This window comes from Mobula hypostoma, chromosome 20, assembly GCF_963921235.1.
Source record: "Mobula hypostoma chromosome 20, sMobHyp1.1, whole genome shotgun sequence".
Taxonomy (NCBI): domain Eukaryota; kingdom Metazoa; phylum Chordata; class Chondrichthyes; order Myliobatiformes; family Myliobatidae; genus Mobula; species Mobula hypostoma.
In genome coordinates this window covers 10,644,950-10,670,339 of record NC_086116.1, presented here as the reverse complement: position 1 = coordinate 10,670,339, position 25,390 = coordinate 10,644,950, and the positions used below count along the sequence as shown (strand labels likewise).

The window sequence follows — 25,390 nt, the reverse complement described above, 5'->3', positions numbered from 1 at the left end:
AAGATAACTCTGATGGGAAATGATCAAGTCGCAGTGGTGAGGAGTGTGGTGGGTTGATGGGTGAAAGTGTTGATCAGCCTGGGGAAAGTTACTGTTTTTGAGCCTGGTGGTTCTAGTGTGGATGGGCCTCTTACCTGATTGGAATGGGTCAACAGTTTATGAGAAGGGTGATATTCCTTCAGGATATTGCTGGTCATCGTCGCAACATGTTTGAAAGACTCACGACTAAGTGTTGCCCAATAACGTCTGAGTAACTAGCAGGTGCTTTTCTCATCTATTCCTGACACAAGAGGCAATTTAACTCATCTACACCATGCTAGCTCTCAGAACAATCCCATTTCCCACTTACTAGATTATCTTTCACTAATTTATTATGAACAAGGTATGCAAAAAGATAATAACTCTCATTCCTTTCTTATCCAGCTTAAATTGTTGAAAGCAGAACTAAAAGTGGTCTGGTACAGAGATCCGGGTAGGAATGTATATAAGGCAGTAGGTACAAATGGGTTAAATTTGCAATGTTAAAGCCATAACTGTACTGGTTAGAAACTTACTGAAAGAAAACCTTATATTGGCTTCAAGTGAAGACTATTTTGTCCCACCTCCATCCATGGTAGGTTGTTTAGTTAATCAATCACTGTTTCCTTAAGGCACCTTATATACCTTTGTACATAGTTCTTCTGATCCGTCCACTGCCTCCAAATAGACTGCCTGCTTCAATACTGGGCATGCAAAAATTAAATACTGAGCACGTTGTCTCATACACCCAAGAAAATTAGCATAAAGGGAAAGGTTAAGGATGATGTGCCTCAAGGAAAAGACTTGATTGGTCTCAGGATCCACTGAGAAATTTTAGGCAGTAACACTAAAGATCAAGAGGTGTGCCCTCTAGTGGTCAGGATGACTTTCAGTTCTCATACATGACTAAATGTGCTGTATGATGGCAAGAGAGAAAATGCATTTGATTGCTGGCTGGAACTTACAATGAAGTAAACAATAACTTGAAGAATAAAATATAGCAGGAGTCTGTCAGCACCTTGATGGTGCGAACTATTCTGGTGATATCTTTTTACATCAGAGAATGATATGCCGTTTCGTGTGTGCTCAGAAAATACATTCAATAACCCATAGGGAAACTGTACCTCCCTGCACCTCTAAACACATTAGTGATGGGCAGATCACAAACCAGTTACTTACTGAAAGTTAAGAAACAAACAGGAGAAACAGTGTTCCAGCTCACAAATAGGCCGGTGAACCAGAGGTTAGCGGTGGAAAATTATTGCAAGCTATTCTAAGGGACAGGGTAGATAAAGTATTTGGATAGACAGGGCCCGATTAGGGACAGTCGACACAGCTTTGTGAGTGGTAGGTTGTGCGTAACCAATAGAGTTACAAAGTTTTTCGAGGGGGTGATCGGGAAAGTTGATGTAAGAAAGGTAGTGCAGGTTATCTACCTGGACTTTAGCCAGGCCTTTGACAAAATTCCACATGGGAATCTAGTCCAGAAGGTTCAGTTGCCTAGCATTCAGGACGAGGTATTAAAATGGATACATTGCTGGCTTAGTGAGAGAAGCCAGAGTGGTAGTAGATGGCTGTCTCTCTGTCTGGAGGCTTCTAACTAGTGGTGTAACACAGCTATCAGTTCTGGATCTTTTGTTGCTTGTCATCTATAGCAATAATTTGAATGATAATATGGTAAACTGGATCTGCAAATTTGCAGATGACCATCATGGGGGGCGGGCGGGGGCGCTTAGTGGACAGTGAGGAAGGCTATTGTAGCTTGCAGCAGGATCTGGGCCAGCTGGAAAAATGGACTGGAAAATGGCAGACAAGTATGAGGTGTTCCACTTTGAGAGGACAAACCAGGGTAGGACTTACATCGTGAATGGTAGGACACTAAACGACTTCAGTAAAACAAAGAGATCTGTGAATGCAGATCCATAATTCCTTGAAAGTGGTGTCACAGGTAGATGAAGTCATAAAGAGAGTTTTGAAACATTGGCCTTCACAAATCAAAGTATTGAATACTGGAATTGGGATGTTATATTGACCTCATATAAGACAATGGTGAGGCCAAATTTGAAATATTGTGTGCAATTCATGTCACCTACTTATGGAAAAGACATCCTTAAGATTGAAAGAATACAGAAAAAATTTACAACAACGCTGCTAGAACTTGAAGACCTGTGTTTTAGGGAAAAGTTGAATAGGTTAGGACATTATTCCCTGGAGTGTAAGAGAATTGATAGAGTTATCCAAAATTATAAGGGAGATAGATACGGCAAATGCAAACAAGCTTTTTCCAGGTTGGGTGAGACTAGATCTAAAGATAAAACATTTAAGTACAACTTCTTCACTCAGAGGGTGGTGCGAGTGTGGGATGAGCTGCCAGCAGGAATGGTGGACGAGGATTCAGTTGTAACATTTGAGAGAAGTTGAAAATGGTACATTGGACAGAAGGGGTTTGGAGGGCTATGATCTAGGTGTGGATCATTAGAATTACAGTTCGGCATAGACTAGACAGGCTGAAGGAAGGGCCTGTTTCTGTGCTGTAGTGCTCTATGACTCCAAATGAGCAGTCGTCTATACCTGCCCCAGCCCTCGCTTAATCTGCATCCCACGATAGCCCAGGAACTCACAGAACCAGAGTAGAACTAAGTCAATCTCGATCCCAAGGGGCTGCCTAAGAAGCTGAAAACTCAACTCTCCAATCCTAAAAGAATAATGCGTGTTGCCATGTCAAATGTGAGTGAATTTGATGCCGTGTGGAAGATCAAGTGTAAGCAACAAATATGAGAGAGACAATCTGCAGCGGGTTTAAAACTTTGATGCATTTCAGATACCTCATAGAACAGATTGGGCCTGTTGAAGGAAGATGTAAATGTGAGGCCCTTGGGCACACAGAGGATTTTCTTCACGTCTTCCAGGATTTCGCACGTTGCAGTTGCTGTCAGCCCGATCAATGGTACATTTGGGAACTGGCGTTTTAGGATACCGAGGCTTTTATAGTCTGGAGAAAAGTGAAAGTTTATAGAACCATGTCTCCTCACCTTTGGTTACTTCTGAAAACATGCTACAGCAACATAGGGTTTAGTTATTTATTTAAAGTACTTGCCTTCAAAATACACTTTGTGGCCATTTTAATAGGTACCCTCAGTACCTAATAAAGTGGCCACTGAGTGTATGTTCAATATCTTCCGCTGCTGTAGCCCACCCATTTCAAGGTTTGACGTGTTGTGCATTCAGAGATGCTCTTCTGCACAGCACTGTTGCTACATGTGGTTATTTGAGTAACTGTCATCTTCCTGTCAGCCATTTTCCTCTGACCTCTCATTAACAATATGTTTTTGCCCACAGAACTGCCATTCACTGTATATTTTTTTCACACCATTGTCTGTATATTCTAGAGAATGATATATACGAAAATCCCAGGAGATCAGCAGATTCTGAGATACTCAAACCACCCAGCATGGCACCAACAATCATTCCACGGGCAAAGTCACTTAAAGGTCACATTTCTTCCCCATTCTGATGTTTGGTCTGAAGAACAACTGAACCTCTTAATAATCATGTCTGCATGCTTTTGTGCACTGAGTTGTTGCCACATGATTAGCTGATAGCCACATATTAGCATTAATGAGGTATACAGGTGTACCTAACGAAGTGGTCACAGAGCGTAAAATTAGTTAATAGAATTCAAAATGAATTGTTTCAAATCTAATTGTAAGCTCAATCAAAAATGGCAGCACAATGATTCATTGCATCATTTCACATACCTTTTAAAACTGGTCATTAGTGGAAACTTAACTTGTTCATGGGTACCCAAGGCACTGAAGGAACTTTTACATTTCTTTTTATTGAGTTTTGCTGCTGCCATTTTATTTTTACCCTCTTAGTAAGCTTGGACCATCCTAAATTGAATGTGGAAACTCCACACAGACCATAGGGTCACTGAACCTGGGTCACTGGAGCTGTGAGACATCAGCTGTACTAGTTGTGTCAGCATGCTGTCCAAACGTAGAGATGCATCACTACAACGTGCCTTCTGGGAGAACAAATGTAGCCAACATCTATCTCTCTTAAAGTCTGGATTAATTGTCTCATTCCTGCTGTCGGATAATCCATCAACAGGCACACAATCCATAACTTAAATTATTTTACACTGCTTGTTCAGATCAATGCTCCTTACCAGGTCTGAAGTCATGACCCCACTGACTGCAGCAATGAACTTCATCCACAGCAATACGCGTCAGGCAACCTGCTTGATAAGCCTTCTCCAGCTTGGACATGAAGACTTTACTTTTAGCGATCTTCTCTGGGGTCACATACAGGAGCTTCAGCTTGGAGGACTTGTTGAGCATCTCATCATGGACCCACTTTACATGTTCCTGTCAAAAAGAGCATTGAAGAAAAAAATACTGTCCAGCCAAATGTCACCAGGATTGGATCGGGTACTTAACTAGAATCTCACTTACAAAATATGGAAGTCGAGCAAGACTATTCCTCAGCAACAGTTGGAAATTCTTTGTGTATGATATTCAAACATAGGCACATAAATATGCAGAGAAGGGGGATATAGTCAATGTACAGGGAAGAAGGATTAGATTTAAATGGAGTCATTGGTTTTGTTGTAGAGCACATCATGGGTTGAAAGGTCTAGCGCTCTGCCGTTCTATGTTCTATCGCTTCAGATCACAGGCTTGAATGGCTTATGTACATTTTAATAATTTTATCACAATGTCACAGGTCACCATAACACTGTCCCATAAAGATTGCAATCTTCAGTTGCGAGGTTCACAGAACAAAAGCTGTGGCTCTGCACTGTGTCAGTTCCACTGTTACACAACTGATCTACTGTCAGTTCTTCCAGCTGCCAGCATTCAGCGTCTTACAAGAGACTGTGGGAAGAGATTATTTTTAAAACAAAGAGATTTGTTAAATGCAGTACCCGCCACATAGAGTGCTTCTACGTAACTAATGGGAAGGGGTGGGATATGAGACAACTCTCAACAGCAGTTCAGAGGGATCTGGACGGACTAGTTTAGAGCAGAACCCAGGACATAGATACAGCTATGTATGCCTGGCAGACGGTTGCTACAGATGGCTCTGTTAAAACTCATTATTCACTATGGTTTCCTTCAAGTAGCCTGATAGCTTGGAAAGGTTTTTTAAGTCAGTTTACCTTATTAATATGTCCAAAATCAAACAAATTTTGTATGTTATGTACAGCATCCACAGATATTGACAAATCAATACAAATACTGTTGGATAGAAAATGCTCAGAGGGATACGGGTCAAACACGGGTAAGTAGGATGGATATCTTGGTCGGCACGGACGAGTTGGGCATTGAACCTGTTTCCATGCTGTGTACGATTATGACACGGCTTTGAAGTGCAAGGACATGCACTGGCCATCTCTGTATCACGACTGGCTGCATATCTAAATGCTTCAGATCACAGTTGGCGATAAATGGAAAAGCCCCTCTGAATGGACTAAACAATATTAACCATGTCAAACAAAACAATACTAAGATGTGACAAGTTGTTTGTTCTGAACGCCCTTGAGTTTTAATAGCTGTAAAAAACTGAATTACAAAATTTGAAGAAAAGCAGTGGTTGCCCTAAGCCCTGATCAGTGTTTCAGTTAACCAACACCAATCAGCCATTCGCTCAGTATGAACCAATGCACTGGACATTTCTTGCACTTACATTTTCTGAGAGGTTATGCTTGGGAAATTACTGCGATACAGTGTCTCAAATATTTAAAACAGAAAATACCAGAAACGGGTAGTAGGAGACCCTTCAGCAGAACTGTCATCCAAACTTAGTTTTGACGAAAGGTGTTTAATGTGAAATATTAACTCATTTTCTCTCTCTACAGACGCCACTTTGATCTGCTAAAAGCTTCCAGCCTTTTCTACCCTTGTTACAGACTTCTAGCATCTGCAGCTTTTAAATTTAATCTTAACTCTCAAAGGGGTCTGGGGACACTATGAAAAGGGCAAGGGCCATCCACTTCCTAAATTAACCAGATGATTAAGGATTTGAAAAATCATAGTGCAAAGTCTGAACCAAAAATTAGAATATTAAATGCAACTTCCAATTCAAATATAGAAATTAAAAAAATAAATAAATTATAGGAGAAATTAAGTAGAATAAAAAGGAATTTTAAGATGTTGTTTTATTTTTATCGCTAAACAAAATATGCGCAAATAAGATGTGTAAAAGTTAATTTTCAGTACCAGAAGAGCTGTTTTGCAATAATTGAGGCATATTGGAATGGACACATCCTAACACTTGCTGTGGAATTTAGCATATACGCTGACGCTGGAATTTCTCCTTACTCTGTGCACTTCAACACAGTGCAAGTTGGAGAGGTACTAGAAGACCAGAATTAGTGATGAGTGGAGAGCCTCACACAGCAAACTCCAGATTGATGTATTTAAATACACATATAGACTCACTAGAAGTTGCTGACATCATGGTTCTTTCCATTCCATTACTTCTGGTGTCCATAGGACCTTGTGTGTCAATTGAACTACTATGTTTATTCTACATTGGCACTATAACCACCTTTCTTTAAAAAAACTCCTTCTTGAACCTTGATACATCTTCAGATCCTTAAGCTGAATACCTTAAGATGTTAGACAAATGTAGACCTTTCTTACCTTTGTGCTGCTGGAATTCACCATGGTGGAGGGGATGTTCAATTGTTCAAGAACCATTAATTGATCTTCCATCAATGAGATCAGTGGACAGATTACCAAAGTGAATCCTAATCAAACAAATAAGCCATTATTTCCCTCTGGCCAACTTTTAATATACGGCAGTACCTGAGCAATTCTTCATCAACATTATAATGGGCCGGATCGTGCTGAATGTGGTCACCACTCACACTCCCCACCAGCCTGCCCTCAGCCAGTTGGGAGTGCAGAAGACTGATCTCACTGACCTCTGAACTCTGAGGCCAGGCAACAAGAGCTCAAGGCAACCAAGCATAAAAGGGCAAAGTGCTAACTGCCGAGGCCTTAGCTTAAAGGCTCTGTCAGAAGTCAAAACCTGGGAGTGGAGCTTCAGTCTCTGAATTAATGAATATTCAAAAAGTATGACTATAGAAGTATAACATTTAAAATGTTTCTTGAAATTATATTCAAAAATTAGAAATAGTTAAATACATTAAAATAAATAAAACAATTAAAAATCAACCTTAAAATTGCCAAAAGTTAATAGAAGGCTCATCGGCTAAAGGCCAGCAGTTTCACCAAATCTAGCTCACCAACATTTGTTCAATTAATGTGGCTAGCTTCAGAGTATACTTGGATAGTTTATCTGTAAAACATGCACCTCAGTTCTGCTGTATAATTGTGTCAATGAAAAGAAGCAAATGAGGAACCACTACAAAAGCTAATTTAGTTGTAAATCGGCTGTTACTCAGAGAAAGTGCTGGAAGTCCCATTACTGAAAAGATTAAAATCTCCATGTTTATTTTAACAGTTAAACCCATTAAATTGATCTGATTTTTCTGGTTGTGGAGTAAACTTTGCTCAGCAGAATTACTTTAGCTATTGAATTTGAGGATCATGTGTTCAAGCTTTACTTCAGGGACTTGGCTGATATTTTTCATTTCATACTCAGGGCTGCACTGGTAGAAGTGCCTGTTGTAGAATGGGACATTACAAAGAAGACTTTCATATATGACAAATGCAGACAAAGTATCCCATACCTCTACACAAGGAATTTAGGAGCATTCTGCCAGCATCTTGGCTAATGTGCATCCCTCAAAAATGGATTATCTTGGGTCTCTGCCATCTTCAACAGGATCCTACCGCAAAGCACATCTTTCCCTCCCCTATTCTCCCCTTTCTCCTGGCACTTATCCCAGCAAGTAGTACAAGTGCTTCACATGCCCCTTCATTGCCAAACAATCCTTCCTGCTGAGGCAACACTTCACCTGCAGGTCTATGGTGCTCCCAGTGCAGACTTTTCTACATCGGGAAGACCCAATGTTGATTGGGGGACCACTTCATCGATCACCTTCGTACCATCCACCACAACAGGCGTGATTTCCCAGTGGCCATCCATTTTAATTCTGTTTTCTATTCTCATTCCGACATATTGACCCATGACCTGCTCTACTGCCATGATGAGGCCACGCTCAGGTTGGAGGAGCAACATCTCATATTCCACCTCCAATGTGATGCAGGAATACTGAATTTTCTAACTTCAGGTAATTTCTCCTCCCATTCCCCTCCTCTCTTTTCCATTCCCCACACTGGCACCCCTCTTGCCCATTCTCTTCTCCTCACACTCCTACCGTCCCTCCCTTTCTCCTCATGGTCCACTCTCCTCTCCTATCAGATTGCTCCTTCTGCACCCCTTTGCACCTATCACCTCCAGCTTCTCACTTCACTCCCCCTCCCCACCCACCCACCTTCAGCCTCACCTCCCAGCTTCTCACTTCACTCCCCCTCCCCACCCACCCACCTTCAGCCTCACCTCCCAGCTTCTCACTTCACTCCCCCTCCCCACCCACCCACCTTCAACTATCACCTCCAGCTTCTCACTTCACTCCCCCTCCCCACCCACCTTCAACTATCACCTCCAGCTTCTCACTTCACTCCCCCTCCCCACCCACCCACCTTCAACTATCACCTCCAGCTTCTCACTTCACTCCCACTCCCCACCCACCCACCTTCAACTATCACCTCCAGCTTCTCACTTCACTCCCCCTCCCCACCCACCTTCAACTATCACCTCCAGCTTCTCACTTCATACCCCCTCCCCACCGACCCACCTTCAACTATCACCTCCCAGCTTCTCACTTCACTCCCCCTCCCCACCCACCTTCAACTATCACCTCCAGCTTCTCACTTCACTCCCCCTCCCCACCCACCCACCTTCAGCCTCACCTCCCAGCTTCTCACTTCACTCCCCCTCCCCACCCACCCACCTTCAGCTATCACTTCCAGCTTCTCACTTCACTCCCCCTCCCCACCCACCCACCTTCAACTATCACCTCCAGCTTCTCACTTCACTCCCCCTCCCCACCCACCCACCTTCAGCTATCACCTCCAGCTTCTCACTTCACTCCCCCTCCCCACCCACCTTCAACTATCACCTCCAGCTTCTCACTTCACTCCCCCTCCCCACCCACCCACCTTCAGCCTCACCTCCAGCTTCTCACTTCACTCCCCCTCCCCACCCACCCACCTTCAGCCTCACCTCCCAGCTTCTCACTTCAGTCCCCCTCCCCACCCACCCACCTTCAACTATCACCTCCAGCTTCTCACTTCACTCCCCCTCCCCACCCACCCACCTTCAGCTATCACCTCCAGCTTCTCACTTCACTCCCCCTCCCCACCCACCTTCAACTATCACCTCCAGCTTCTCACTTCACTCCCCCTCCCCACCCACCCACCTTCAGCCTCACCTCCAGCTTCTCACTTCACTCCCCCTCCCCACCCACCCACCTTCAGCCTCACCTCCCAGCTTCTCACTTCATTCCCCCTCCCCACCCACCCACCTTCAACCATCACCTCCCAGCTTCTCACTTCATTCCCCGTCCCCACCCACCCACCTTCAACTATCACCTCCAGCTTCTCACTTCACTCCCCCTCCCCACCCACCCACCTTCAACCATCACCTCCCAGCTTCTCACTTCATTCCCCCTCCCCACCCACCCACCTTCAACTATCACCTCCAGCTTCTCACTTCACTCCCCCTCCCCACCCACCTTCAACTATCACCTCCAGCTTCTCACTTCACTCCCCCTCCCCACCCACCCACCTTCAACTATCACCTCCAGCTTCTCACTTCACTCCCACTCCCCACCCACCTTCACTATCACCTCCAGCTTCTCACTTCACTCCCCCTCCCCACCCACCCACCTTCAACTATCACCTCCAGCTTCTCACTTCACTCCCACTCCCCACCCACCCACCTTCAACTATCACCTCCAGCTTCTCACTTCACTCCCCCTCCCCACCCACCCACCTTCAACTATCACCTCCAGCTTCTCACTTCACTCCCCCTCCCCACCCACCCACCTTCAACTATCACCTCCAGCTTCTCACTTCACTCCCCCTCCCCACCCACCTTCAACTATCACCTCCAGCTTCTCACTTCACTCCCCCTCCCCACCCACCCACCTTCAACTATCACCTCCAGCTTCTCACTTCACTCCCACTCCCCACCCACCCACCTTCAACTATCACCTCCAGCTTCTCACTTCACTCCCCCTCCCCACCCACCCACCTTCAACTATCACCTCCAGCTTCTCACTTCACTCCCCCTCCCCACCCACCCACCTTCAACTATCACCTCCAGCTTCTCACTTCACTCCCCCTCCCCACCCACCTTCAACTATCACCTCCAGCTTCTCACTTCACTCCCCCTCCCCACCCACCCACCTTCAACTATCACCTCCAGCTTCTCACTTCACTCCCCCTCCCCACCCACCCACCTTCAACTATCACCTCCAGCTTCTCACTTCACTCCCCCTCCCCACCGACCCACCTTCAACTATCACCTCCAGCTTCTCACTTCACTCCCCCTCCCCACCCACCCACCTTCAACTATCACCTCCAGCTTCTCACTTCACTCCCCCTCCCCACCCACCCACCTTCAGCCTCACCTCCCAGCTGGTAGTTTTTCTCCTCCTCCCACCTTCTTCTCCCTTGCTTTCCAATCCTAATGAAGGGTCTTGGCCTGAAATGTCGCCTCTTTATCCCTCTCCATAGATGCTGCCTGACCTGCTGGGTTCCTCCAAGTGTATGTGTTACTCTGGATTTCCAGCATATGCAGAATCTTTTGTGTTTATTATCTGGGGTTTTGTGAACTCCAGCTGTAAGCAAGCTGGCTGCCATTTTTATCTGCATAACTGTGGCAGAACCTCAAAAATAATTTATTGTGTCTGAAGAGTTCAGAAACATCCTGAGGATTTGAAAAGGTGCCACAGAAATCTTTGTCACATTTTCAGTTCAGTTCCCCTGATGTGTGCACTAACTATCAGCTTGAGATGAACATATTGAAGGACAGTGAAAGCAGAGAGAAAAAAAAACAAGAATCACATCTTCTTCACCAAAACTCAAAATAATTGACAACATAGGGACTTCCCATTTTGGTTTGCAGCATAAGTTACAGCGTAGTGGAAACAACCATTGCCTACAAGTTCAATTGCCCGCTTCAATTGTTGGTTTCTCAAAGGCAGACGATCTAAAACTGATATAAGCTGGAAGTATTTCTATCAGGATCCACACAGATCATGATTTAACCCCTCTTTTTGCGAGAGGAACACACTAATTCTGGATCTTTTTCTTGAGAGAATCTGATTTGACGCCGGTACTACACAAAATGACATTTTCTCTGCAGCCAAAACAAAAGGAGAAACACGATTTCTTGGCAAAGGCAGTAAATTACAGTACATACATACCAGGGGAGCAGACACTTGGCAGCTGATAGCACAAACTCTTCCCACCACCGGTAGGCATTATCAGGAACAGATCCTTCCCTCCCATGGTGACATTGATGGCCTGAAGCTGCAGAGGTCGGAACGACTGTAGCTTGAACACATTCTTCAATATCTCGTCAACTTTCTGAGACCATGGAAAATCTAGCCGGGGATACAATAGTGGGTGGGCACGTTATCCAAATGAACTCATGATATCAGTGCGAAAATTGTGAAGGCTTTGATGAGACTAACCCGGACACAGTAATATTCTGATAATTTGCTTTCCAGTGGATTGGAAACTATGGCAGTTCTGGAATTGATCAGCAGTTAATGCTTCCCACCCTCCTTTTAAACTTGCCAGCGCTCCGATTTCCACGCTTCCTTTAACACGCACTTGGACTATCTTTCCTGTGCTTCCGTTAAACAAATTGATACCTATTCTTTTAGTTCTCTCTTTCAGTACACAGGGGCCACCTTTCCTGTGCTCCCTTTAAGTATACCAGTGCCCAGTTTCCAGCCCTGCCTTTAAACGCACTGAAGCCTCTCTTTTTACATAGAACACTGCAGAACATTACAGACTCTTTGGCCCATGATATTGTACCAATCATTTGATCTAAGATGAATCTAACCTTCCCTCCAACAAAACTCTCTACTTCTATCATCCGTGTGCCCATGTAAGTTTCTTAAAAGCCCCCTAACGTATCTGCCTCTACCTCTACGCCTGGCAGGGCATTCCACACACCCACCACTCACTGTGTAATGAGCTTTAAACAGATTGAGGCTCCTGTTTCCCAAGCTCTCTTTAAAAACCTTGCAGACGCCTTCAAATTTACAACTTCTAACATGCACTTGATTTGTCCTACTGAAGTGGATCCGCTCAGTGTTTTTGTCCCAATCCCATTTCATTAGTTTCTCAAATGACCTTTCAATTCTCACTGTTCCAAATTTCATGGTCTCCGAAAGTTAAGAAACCATGTTTTGAATTCCCAACTCATCAAATGAAGACTATGGAGGCTGTACTACCGAGTCTTGAGAAATGCCACCATCCACCTCTCCCGAGCTGAGAAAAAGCTATTTCTCACAGTATTCGTTAAATACATCGTTAGCCAATTTTGTACCACGTTTCCACTGCTCCTTTTGTCCAATGTTGCAAATATCTAACTAAAAAGGAAAAATCGAATGCTGCTGGAAACCTGAAATGAAAGCAGGAAATGGTGGTGACAGCTCAAGGCCACAAGGCACAGGAGCAGAATTAGGCCATGTGGCCGATCATGGCTATTTCGCCATTTAGTTATGGCTGATTTATTATCCCTCTCAACCCTATTCTCCTGCCTTCTCCCCCACCTTCTGACACCCTTCTTTAATAAGAATCTACCAGTCCCTGCTTTAAACATACTCAATGACGCCCTCCGCAGCTGCCTGTGGCAATGAGTTGCAGGTTCACCAACCTCTGGCTAAAGAAATAGCTCCTCATCTCTGTTCTAAAGCAATATCCATGGAGAAAGAAATACACAAGTTAATGATTAACGTCAAGGAGAGTATCATCAAAAAGGATGAGTCGTTGATGTACAACATTAACTCTTTCTTCTCTGCAGATCTGCCTAATCTGCTAACTATTCCCATTGTTTTATTTCATTATTGCCAATATCTGAGATGATATTTCAAAATCCGGGTGTACAACTTCAATTGCCCTCATTAACATCACAATTAATTGGAGGGGAGGGTGGGGAATATCCCTTGACCAATGCAAGCCACCATATCAGTGCAAAGACTCTGCTTACATACTTCATTCAGAAGAAAGTGGGCCAGATCCGAGTTCACCATACCTTTCTTGTCCCAGTCCTCAGCAGATTCCCCTGGCGCAGTGCTGGATCCCGCCTCGTAATCCCCCGTCAGTTTCTTTAGTTTTTTGTTCAGCCGCTGCTTCCTCTCCTGCAGAGCCTGCTGCTTTTCCAGCAGCTCTTGCATCTGGACCTCCAAGGCCTTCATCTCGCTGTCAATCAACACCAGTTCCTCCTGCAAATCTACAAATAAAGCGATTTTCAAACAAAAATAGTCACGTTATTCCATCTTTTGCAATGAAACAGACTACAAAGATATGGGGACATTACTTGGAGACAAGCTGCCGACAGATACTCCCGTTCCTACTGGATGCCTAGACTGAGTGGGCAGCCAGAGAGGATGGTGGCACTGGTGGTGAGAATAGTCTTAGAATTTGAGAAGAATTTGCCATTTGGGGAAAAAAACAAGAAATACCAAAGTAGACAGCCTCCAGCACATTGTTGCATTTCACTGTATCTTTGGATGTACATGTGATAAATAAATCTGAGTCTAACAAGGGAACATGTGCAGTACACGAAAGTTTGTTGTATTATTTTGGAGAAAGCCAACAGTTTGTTTGAATACCATGAGATAATGGGAGTATAGTATGACTGATTCATTTTTATTTTACCACTGACTCCATGTGAGACAAGAGATTTCAGAATTGGAGTTTAACAAATTCTAAGGGGAATAGAATGTCTTCTCCTCCACTTCAATTAAACAGTATCAAAAAGGAAACAAAGATGTCTCTTCCCTCCAATTACATCAACGATTAGTTGTAAGCACAAGGCCGTATTTTTAGACATTTGTTTGTGGTACTCAAATGACATTGCAGGAATTTGAGAGTGTTCCATGAGGAGCTGGGCACTTAGAGTTCTACTGTTTTTACCTCCGGAAAACAGGTCTGAAATCGTCTTGTACTAATGAGACTGGAGTCTCTGCATCTGCTACAAATGGAACATTAACCAACCCTATGGTCCAAGATCCAACCCTCAAAAGAAGGGAATGGGATTGCGGAGATGGAACAAGGGTGCTCCAGCCGATCACCGACATGGAACTTCATACCAAAGATTGAAACACAAAGGTTGATTGGAACTCCAGAAGTCGAAGTCCAATGGCCAAACCCTGAAGACTAGAGGCCTGAAGGCCTGCCCTGGGGACGGCAACTGTCCATGTGTGTGGGTGGGCAGGAGGGAGAAAAAGGGCAGGTTTTGCTGTTGTTTCATTGTCTGTTGTGCTCTGTGTTGTTCTGCCGAGCATACCAGGTAGCCGCCAGAATGTGTGGCGACACTTGCGGGCTGCGCCACAAGTTGTTGTTAATACAAACAACACATTTCACTGTAAGTTTCGAAGTACGTGTGATAAATAAATGAATCTGAATCTTCCTAGGCAGAGTCATGGGAGCCTGAGGTTTGTCATAAAACTTTACCTGATAACCAGGGAGATTAACCACTGGTGACTACAATAAAGAGAGGTGGCACAGTATACTCATGTTACGCCATCAGTTGTAATGAAACCAGAAAATAATTGCTTGAGGTAGACTTCAGATGTTGCCATTTGGCTCCTGCTGGCAGCTCAGTCCTGACCTCTGATGTTGTTCAGATGTTGATATTGTTGAATTTGCACATTCGCCATGTGACCATATGGGTTTCCTCCCCGTGCTCCCACACACAAAGTCATGCAGATCACTCAGTTACCCATTGCCTCGAGCGTGTGGGTGAATGGTATAATCTGGGAAGAGTTGATGGGAACAGGGGCTGAATAAAATGGGGCTAGTGTAAACGGGTACTTGAATTGTTAGCATGGATTCAATGGACCAAACAGCCTCTTCCCACACTATACGGCTCAATGAATTTCAACTCTCAAAGGGTCATTTATTTAAGGCTACAGAAGGAAGCCTTTCAGATGAAAGGAGAAACAAGGTCAACGGAAATCTGGCAGGAGAATGTTGTTGGGTGCAAAGGTCAGATCAGCATAATCCCACTGAATATGGAACTGTGCTCATGGACTTCTTCATCAAGTTATGGTGTTGTTGCACTGTTGTAACTATATGTTATAATTATGCGGTTTTGTCAGTTTTTTCAGTCTTGGTCCGTCCTGTGTTTTGTGATATCACACCGGAGGAAATATTGTATCATTTCTTAATGCATGCATTACAAAATGACAATAAAAGAGGTCTACGTGTCTTCATAATCTTTAAAAAAAGGTTCCAGGAGCCACATGGCTGACTTATGCCCTTATTTGGTCATTCTCAATTCACACATTAGTGAGCAGCATAACTCCCTCTAAAATCTAAACGAAACTAGGAAAGCATCTACACTCTGAAGTGCTAACACAGAATCGTTAGACTGGTGCAGGAAATGTGCTTCCAAAACTGAGATTAAACCTGAAAGCCAAGAAAGTTGATCTCTTGCCCTAGAAGCTAATGGCAAGAGCTGTCTCATGCACCAAAACCTGAAACACCACAGACCTTCAAAACTTTGCTCTCACAATGCCATGCCGTAGAATGCTTGACTCACCTGAAATATCAGCCATCCTTGAAACAGAGTAACGACCACCACTCAAAGTACTGGTGCACCTTCAAAGCCTGCAAAACAATATTTTATCATGTGAATTTCTGAAGAAGGATACCTGGCATTTTTAGAGTCATTCGGTGGCACGTCATTTTTAAAAAGTCTCCCTCAGTGTCTCCAGAATATCTCCACCACAACCAGTGCCTGCAATGCAGTTGCCAAGCCACTAGATGGAGAGGACAATGATGCTGGGTATTGTGAAGTGAACAACGTCACTGAAGCTAGTGTATACAGAAGCGTTTTATTCAACGAGACACTCTTGGAGGGAGAGGCCTGCTCGACCCAATATTACATGACATTTTATATGCTAAAGGTCAAAGGAAGCAGTAGAACAATTCCATAGTTACAATATATCTACAATGCTTCCTTTGAATTGCATATAATCACACCGTCTTCTTCGCACCCACACTTCAGACACCCAGAATGAATGTTAATCAGAATTATCTGACTTTCAATTAACTGGCATCTACAGCTCCATTGTCCAGGGCTGCATTTTAAATGTAACCTACAATCTGCCCTCATGATCGGTTGCTGAATATTTGCTACATACCCTGACTCCAGAACATGCCCGAACACTGTGTACAGTGCATTATAGATCCCAACTAAACCCATGGCCAACGTAGATAACAGGCTCTGCATTTCAGTCCATGGAGCTCAAAATCAGGTTTACTATCTCAAAGTCAAAGGCAAAGTAAATTTATTATTGAAGTACGTATATACTCAAGTCCACTTTATTAGGTACAGAAGTGGAACGCAGTCTGGTGTTCTGCTGCTGTAGCCTATCCTCTTCGAGATTAGACATGTTACGCATTCAGAGCTGTTCTTCTGCACACCACTGTTGTAATGCGTGGTTATTAGCTACTGTTGCCTTTCTATCAGCTTGAACCTGTGTGGCCATTCTCCCCTCACTTCTCCCATTATGAAGGCGCTTTCGCCCGCAGAACTGCTTTTATGCATCAAGTTCCTGCCACGTGATTGTCACCATATACTACCCTGAGATTTATCTTCTTGCAGGTACTGACAGGGAAAAATAGAGAAACAGAATAGAATTTATGAAAATCTCCAGATAAACAAAGACTGACAAACAACCAATATGCAGAAGATAAATTGTACAGATAAAAAATTAAAATAAATAAAAATAACTAAGCCCCATGTATGACCCAAACAGTATAAAGAATATCAAAAACTCCTAACATTACCTTATTATCCTCATATCTGCCTGAGATCTCCCTGCATTCCTTAAGGTCAAAATAAATATATTATCAAAATACGCACATGTCACCATCATATACTATCTCGAGATTCATTTTCTTGCAGGTATTTACAGGAAAATAAAACAAACAATACAATCTATTAAAAACTATAGATAAATAAAGATTGTTAAATCAATAGACAAATTTACAAGTAAAAAAATCCTGAGAATATAAATTGCAGAATCCTTGAAAGTGAGTTTCTAGGTTGTGGAGTCAGTGAAGTTATCCACACTGACACAAGAGTCTGATGGTTATAGTGTAATAACTGTTCTTGAATTTGGTGGTTTAGGACCCAAATCTTCTGTACCTCCTGCCTGATGGTAGTAGTGAGAAGAGAACACAACGTGGATGGTGGGAGTCCTTGATGATGAATGCTGCTTTCTTGTGGCAGTGCTCTCAAATCTGACATATGTTGTGAAATCTATTGTCTTGCAGCAACAGAACAGCACATGAAAATCACTATAACTACAATAAAAATATATCCAAACAGCAAAAAAGCACAATTCTGTTTGTGTTTTTAATTAATTCTTGCACCTTATCCTCAGAACAAATAGTTTTTTTAAATCCAGGTAACCCACTGGAGTGTCATGGAGTTCAGTAGCTGGCTAGTCATGATATTCAAGAATAGTTTGTTATGGGGGAATGGAAATCGCCAGGATGCGAAGCAGCTCCGGTGAGGTATGTGACTAATTCCAAGGCAAATTCAGTACAATGTGGATCTGCGTTGAGCTATTCTTTTTGTGTTTTATTAATGGAAGGATAGATTGTAAAGAATTGACTTTACTTCTTACATCCTTCACAGACATGAGGAGTAAAAACCTTTATGTTACGTCTCCGTCTAAATGGGCAATGTGCAATCGTAGTAATTTATAATAAATAGAACAGGCAGTGTAATATAGAGTACACGCAAATCAGCAAGAGTTCATCAGTCTGATGGCCTGGTGGAAGAAGCTGTCCCGGAGCCTTTTGGCCCTGGTTTTTGTGCTACGGTACCGTTTCCCAGATGGTAGCAGCTGGAATACATTGTGTTTGGGGTGACTTGGGACCCCAATGATCCTATGGGCCACTTTTACACACCTGTCTTTGTAAATGTCCTGAATCATGGGAAGTTCACAACTACAGATGCGCTGGGCTGTCCACATCACTCTCTGCAGAGCCCTGCGAATAAGGGAGGTACAGTTCCCATACCAGGCAGTGATGCAGCCAGTCAGGATGCTCTCAATTGCGCCCCTGTAGAAAGTTCTTAGGACTTGGGGGCCCATACCAAACTTCTTCAACTACCTGAGGTGGAAGAGGCTCCGTCGTACCTTTTTCACCACACAGCCGGTATGTACAGATTATGTGAGATCCTCGGTGATGTGGATGCCGAGGAACTTGAAGCTGTTCACCCTCTCAACCCCAGAGCCATTGATGTCAATAGAGGTTAGGCTGTCTCTATTTGTCCTGTAATCCACAACCAGCTCCTTTGTTTTTGCGACATTGAGGGAGAGGTTGTTTTCTTGACACCACTGTGTCAGAGAGATGACTTTTTCCATGTAGGCCACCTCGTTATTGTTTGAGAGTAGGCCAATCAATGTAGTGTTGTTGGCAAATTTAATTAGCAGATTAGAGCTGTGGGTGCTGACACAGTCATGGGTATACACGGAGTAAAGGAGGGGACTCAGTACACAGCCCTGAGGAGCTCCTGTGTTGAGAGTCAGAGGGGTGGAGGTTAGAGAGCCCACGCTTACAACCTGCTGGCGATCTTACAAGAAATCCACGATCCAGCTGCATGAGGCAGGGTCAAGGCCGAGGTCTCCGAGCTTCTGGTCGAGCCTGGATGGGACTATGGTATTGAATACTGAACTGTAGTCCAAGAACAGCATTCTCACGTAAGCATCCTTCTTCTCCAGATGTGTAAGGACAGGATGTAGAGCAGTGGCTATTGCAACGTCTGTCGATCTGTTGTGTCAATAGGCGAATTGCAGGGGCTCCAGTTTGGATGTAATCCTTGATCATCCTCTCAAAGCAATTATCTACATCCTGATACATTGGGAAAGGTTGCAGTGAGACATGTGTGTTCTGGTACACTAGTTGTTGAAAGCATGTGTTCAGATGCAGCCCACCAGCAAGACAAATGGTATGTTGGCCTTCACTGTAATAGGATTGAGTAGATGAGCAAGGCTGCTTTGCTGCGGTATAGTGTCCCATCCAGAGCATTATGTGTTGTTTTGTCACAGAGGAGTACAACAAGATTTGCAGGCTGATTCCTGGGATGGCAGAATGGAGAAATAAGGGAAGAATTGGGCAGTGATGTCTACAATTCAATGGAATTTAGAAGAATGAGAGGGTACCTTTAGGAAACCAATAAATTCTAATAGGACTTGAAGACTAGGTACAGGAGGTATGTTCAGAACCAGAGATCACAGCTTCAGGATAAAGGGCGTGCCACACAGAACAGATATCTGGAGAAATTCCTTCATTCCAATGGTGGAATTCTCTACTACAAAATGAAGTGGAATTAAGTCATTAAATTTATTCAAGAAGGATTGAAATATAATTATTAATGCCAAGAGGACCAGAGGAAAAGACAGGAATAGGTACTGAAATCGATGATTAGCTGTGATTACATTGAATGGTGAAGTAGGGCCAAAGGACCAAATGATTCCTGATCCTATTTCCTAACGATTCCAGAACAGCTTTTCATACAGACCGAACCTGCAACAAATTAATAGCAAAATTTTGTATCGTAGAAATCCACTCACTATATGACACTCCCGGATTCTCCTGGTTTATATAACATGGGTGGTGCAAGGGTAGGAGTATAGGAAAGGAAGAAGACAAAAAGAAGGAAGAAGATAGGACAGCAAAGCCAACATACTACAAATTGACGGACAATGAACTCAACACATTTAGCACACCTGTCAAGTTCTTCCAGCAGTTTGCTTTTTCCACCAGATTCTAGCATCTGTAGTCTCTTGTGTCGCCACGCCAACATACTACATCCAAAGAGGAACATGGAATTGGCCACATTAATGCATGGTAGCAATTTTTAATATTTATTGATGTAACATATGGCATGCTTCTAGTTACAAGTGTTGTCAACTTGTTTTGAGCTACTGTCCCGATATTTTGGCTTCCATCTGAATTTAGACTTGTATCCTCATACTAAAGACTTATGTTTTATAACATTTGAGAGCTGTTCAGCAGTTGAGTTTACCAAGGAACAAAGAGAAGATGAAATCATTTAGGAATTTTCCATTTAGAAATATTTACATCTATCACAGCTCTAAAACCAAATTTGGCAGGCCTACATTCAGAGTGAAAGCTACTGCGTGAGTCATAGAAAAAGCTAGCCAAAATAAAATTAGACTGAGATAACCTTTTCCTATCCAACATCCTGGCGATTACATGGAATAATAGAAATCACATTCTCTATACCAAACACCATGAAGAAAACTCCTTTATAATACTCAAATTCACCTGTTTCGTCCACCATGATTTTACTCAAAAGTTTTGAAAGTGATTTTGAAAGACAGAGTGGTAACAAAATTTGAAGTGTTATTTTATTTCTGATTTCAGGCATATTGAAAATATGGACAAAACTGCTACAATTGAAAAAGAGAATAAAACTAAATAATCGAAAAGCTCGCACATTGTAAAATACCAGCAGCAAATAATTAAGTTCCAGCAGCATTTTTTTTCCCCAAAGTACATTGCTAACAGGATTGATGTGGTCATGGAAGGATTCTCCACCTTCTCCTTCATGTGTTCAGTCTATCATCTGTATACGGTCAGAAGGCCAATGCAATCCACCAGAAGCCTGTTCATTTCAGTGCTGCAACAACAGAGGGACTATATTGCAGATGTGGTTTAAACCATCATTCAGTCTGCCCTCATAAGACTGACAAAAAGATACAATATCCAGGGTAATACATTGTGGATCATGGGCTAGACAAAGAATAAGTTCTTCTCACCATGTCCCATAAAATTCTACAAGAAATCAGAATCAGAATCAGGTTTATTATCACCGGCATGGGACGTGAAATTTGTTAACTTAGCAGCAGCAGTTCAATGCAATATATAATCTAGCAGACAGAAAAAGAGAGAAAAAAATAAATAAAGTAAAACATAATAATAAACAAGTAAATCAATTATGTATATTGAATAGATTATTTAAAAATGTACAAAAACAGAAATACTGTATATTTTTAAGAAGTGAGGTAGTGTCCAAAGCTTCAAAGTCCATTCAGGAATCGGATGGCAGAGGGGAAGAAGCTGTTCCTGAATCGCTGAGTGTGTGCCTTCAGGCTTCTGTACCTCCTACCTAATGGTAACGGTGAGAAAAGGCATGCCCTGGGTGCTGAAGGTCTTTAATAATGGACGCTGCCTTTCTGAGACACCGCTCCCTAAAGATGTCCTGGTTACTTTGTAGGCTAGTACCCAAGATGGAGCTGACTAGATTTACAACCTTCTGCAGCTTCTTTCGGTCCTGTGCAGTAGCCCCTCCATACCAGACAGTGATGCAGCCTGTCAGAATGCTCTCCATGGTACAACTATAGGAGTTTTTGAGTGTATTTATGGCATGTCAAATTGCTTCAAACTCCCAATAAAGTATAACTGCTGTCTTGCCTTCTTTATAACTGCATCAATATGTTGGGACCAGGTTAGATCCTCAGAGATCTTGATACACAGGAACTTGAAGTTGCTCACTTTCTCCACTTCTGATCCCTCTATCAGGATTGGTATGTGTTCCCTCATCTTACCCTTACTTAAGTCCACAATCAGTTCTTTCGTCTTATTGACATTGAGTGCCAGGTTGTTGCTGTGGCACCATTCCACTAGTTGGCATATCTCACTCCTGTACGCCCTCTCGTCACCATCTGAGATTCTACCAACAATGGTTTTATCATCAGCAAATTTGTAGATGGAACTTGAGCTATGCCTAGCCACACAGACATGTGTATACAGACAGTAGAGCAGTGGGCTAAGCACACACCCCAGTGTTGATCGTCAGCGAGGAGGATATGTTATCGCCAATCTGCACAGACTGTGGTCTTCTGGTTAGAAAGTCGAGGATCCAATTACAGAGGGAGGTACAGAGGCCCAGGTTCTGCAACTTCTCAATCAGAATTGTGGGAATGATGGTATTAAATGCTGAGCTATAGACAATGAACAGCATCCTGACGTAGGTGTTTGTGTTGTCTAGGTGGTCTAAAGCCATGAGAAGAGCCATGGAGATTGCGTCTGCTGTTGACCTATTGTGACGATAGGCAAATTGCAATGGGTCCAGGTCCTTGCTGAGGCAGGAGTTCAGTCTAGTCATGACCAACTTCTCAAAGTATTTCATCACTGTCGATGTGAGTGCTACCGGGCAATAGTCAATAAGGCAGTCCACATTATTCTTCTTTGGCACTGGTATAATTGTTGCCTTTTTGAAGCAGGTGGGAACTTCTGCCTGTAGCAGTGAGAGGTTGAAAATGTCCTTGAATACTCCCGCCAGTTGGTTGGCACAGGTTTTCAGAGCCTTACCAGGTACTCCATCGGGACCTACTGCCTTGTAAGGGTTCATTCTCTTTAAAGACAGTCTAACATTGGCCTTTGAGACAGAGATCACAGGGTCATCAGGTGCAACAGGGATTTTCACAGGTGTAGTGATATCCTGCTTTTCAAAGCGTGCATAGGAAGTGTTGAGTTCATCTGGTAGTGAAGCATCGCTGCCATTCATGCTATTGGGTTTCGCTTTGTAGGAAGTAATGTCTTGCAGAACCTGCCAGAGTTGCTGTGCTTCTAATATCACCTCCAACCTCGCTCACAATTGTCCCCTCACCCTTGAAATAGCCCTCTGCAAATCATAGCTGGTTTTCTGGTACAGGCCTGGATTGCCAGACTTGAATGCCACAGATCCAGCCCTCAGCAGATGACGTACCTCCTGGTTCATCCATAGCTTTTGGTTTGGGAATGTCATGCAAGTCTTTGTAGACATACACTCATCCACACAGGTTTTAATGAAATCGGTAACAACTGCAGTATACTCATCCAGATTCAAATATGAATCCCTGAATACAGTCCAGTTCACCAATTCAAAGCAGTCCTGTAGGCACTCCTGTGCTTCCCTTGTCCATACCTTTTTGGTCCTCACTGCTGGTGCTGCAGTCTCCAGTCTCTGCCTATACTCAGGGAGTAGAAGCACAGCCAGGTGATCAGACTTCCCAAAGTGAGGGCATGGAATAGCATGGTAGGCATTCTTGATGGTGGTGTTAACAGTGGTCCAGTGTGTTGTTTCCTCTGGTATTGCAAGTAATCTGTTGATGGTAATTGCTTGGTGACTTTTTTCAGACTGGCCTGGTTAAAATCTCCCAGAATGATGGTGAAAGTGTTAGGGTGCGCTGTTTCATGCATGTTGATCCCATTGCTCAGATCATCTAAAGCCTGCTTGACATTGGCCTGAGGTGGAATGTAAACTGCTACCAAAATGACCCAGAGAATTCCCATGGTAAGTAAAAAGGATGACACTTTGCTGCTAGATATTCCAGGTCTGGTGAGCAGAATTGGGACAGCACTGATATATTCATGCACCAAGAAGAGTTGATCATGAGGCATACTCCTCCACCCCTGCTTTTGAGAGACTCTGTAGATCTATCCAGATGGTGCATAGTAAACCCGTCGCTCTGAATCGCTGCATCTGGTGCAGAAAATGTAAGATGCTGTCTAAAGCTCCCTCCATACTACCCTATCAAACTCTCCAGGAAGGAGGTTAAGGTAAGCATTAAGTTCACCCCACAGATACCATCAAGTACTCACACGAACCAGGAATAGGTTAACAAGAATAGAGTAAAACCTTTCAACACACAAGAGAAATACCACCATTACCATCTCTGCAAATATTCAAATCCATCATCAGCATTGCTGAATTAACATCACCACTCTCCCAGGCTAACGTCCCTGTATTCTAATTACAACCCCGAATGGAGTCTCAATCTGTTCATATGATCAAAACCACATTTCACAAAAGGACACACTTCAACCTTCACGATGGCCAAACTAGGTAGAGAAGATTCAAGCACACTCTCAAAGCATCCTTGTGACATTGAAACTCCGCACTGATCCAGGAATCCCTGATCCATAATCTTTTTAAAATGTAGGAGCATTCAGGACAGTGTTGAAAACCTTATCTATTTATCTGAAGCATACACAAGCTCAACAGACATGGCGGAAGAAGTACGCCATTTCCTAAATTAGCACATGCGCATCACCAAGCTCACTTGTGGCAGATTCTGTAGGTCTTACATTGATCTACTCAGCTGCCCAACTGGAACAGTGCAAAAGTCCAATATACCTCATGCTGAAAATTTGAAATAAAAAGAGCAAAATACTGCAAGGCAGAAAATATCTATCATTAATACACTTTCATTAGAACAGGGGAAAGTCAGAAATAAGGCTTGTGGTAGGTTGGAGACAATAACACACATGGTAACATTGGCCCGTATTTAAGTGATGTCTGCAGGGAGGGGAGCATTTCGGTGATGGGCTCTGAGACGTGGGCTTCCCCCAAGCTATCATAAAACATAGAGTAGGCCGTTCGGCCCACCCTGTCTGCTGTACTAATGTGCTAACAGCCTATCAGACTTTTGAGAATGAGGGAACAGGTGCAGACTGCCTCCGGCAACTCCCACCCAGCCCCTCAGCATCCGCTCCCACGTGGACCTCGCCCGCATCACCCATGCCCAATAGGAGAACCAATCAGCAGTAGTGCCTCTGTTCATTGGTCCAGTGAGAACCAATCACGGCAATCCCACTACCAATTCGTCGTTATTCCCATGACGTCACCGGTCCGGTTCAATTTCCCGGTTTAGTCAGAAATCAAAGCACCGCGGAAACAATTACCAGACAGGTGGGAGCTTCCTCTGAAGGTCTGCCGTTCGATTAGGGGTATCACAGCCGTAAGATGCGAGATTCTAACCTGAGGCTGCTGCTGACGGCGCGGCGGGAAATGGAAAGACGCCCGTCAAACACGCTGCAGTATCCGGAGAGGGGCGGATCAGGACATCGTCATTCACGCGCCGGCCATTCAGAGGGGCGGGGCTTCCTCCCGTCATTCACAGATCAGACGCCCTCCCATTGGAAGGGCGGGACTTCATGTCGTCTTTCACACGAGGCGGGGTCTTCTTGTCAATCACACGGTGCGGGCCAAACCCTGCGGAGAGTGGCGGTGTCTTCGGCCGTCAATCACATGTCGTCATCGCAGCCGAGCTTCCTCCCATCAATCACAGCACCACCAATGCATCCAACCAAACCGATCTGTCGATTTTACG

The 25,390-nt window shown here is 43.7% G+C and overlaps 1 protein-coding gene across 3 annotated transcripts in view; it reads right to left on the bottom strand.

The window, feature by feature from the left end:
* Positions 1–25,158, bottom strand: part of recql (RecQ helicase-like) — a 50,660-nt gene extending 25,502 nt beyond the window's left edge. Inside the window, exons 1-7 of one of the 3 annotated variants that reach the window (XM_063072387.1) lie at positions 25,039–25,158; positions 15,790–15,857; positions 13,276–13,473; positions 11,432–11,611; positions 6,669–6,775; positions 4,190–4,388; positions 2,844–3,010 (exon numbers count right to left, since the gene is read on the bottom strand). In XM_063072387.1, the coding sequence (XP_062928457.1) occupies positions 2,844–3,010; positions 4,190–4,388; positions 6,669–6,775; positions 11,432–11,611; positions 13,276–13,473; positions 15,790–15,805 (867 nt within the window). In that variant the 5' untranslated portion in view covers positions 15,806–15,857; positions 25,039–25,158. Of the gene's footprint in view, positions 1–2,843; positions 3,011–4,189; positions 4,389–6,668; positions 6,776–11,431; positions 11,612–13,275; positions 13,474–15,789; positions 15,858–24,962 lie in introns of all 3 variants that reach the window. The other 2 variants (XM_063072388.1, XM_063072386.1) reach the window with 2 other exon arrangements.
* Positions 25,159–25,390: the final 232 nt, after the last annotated feature.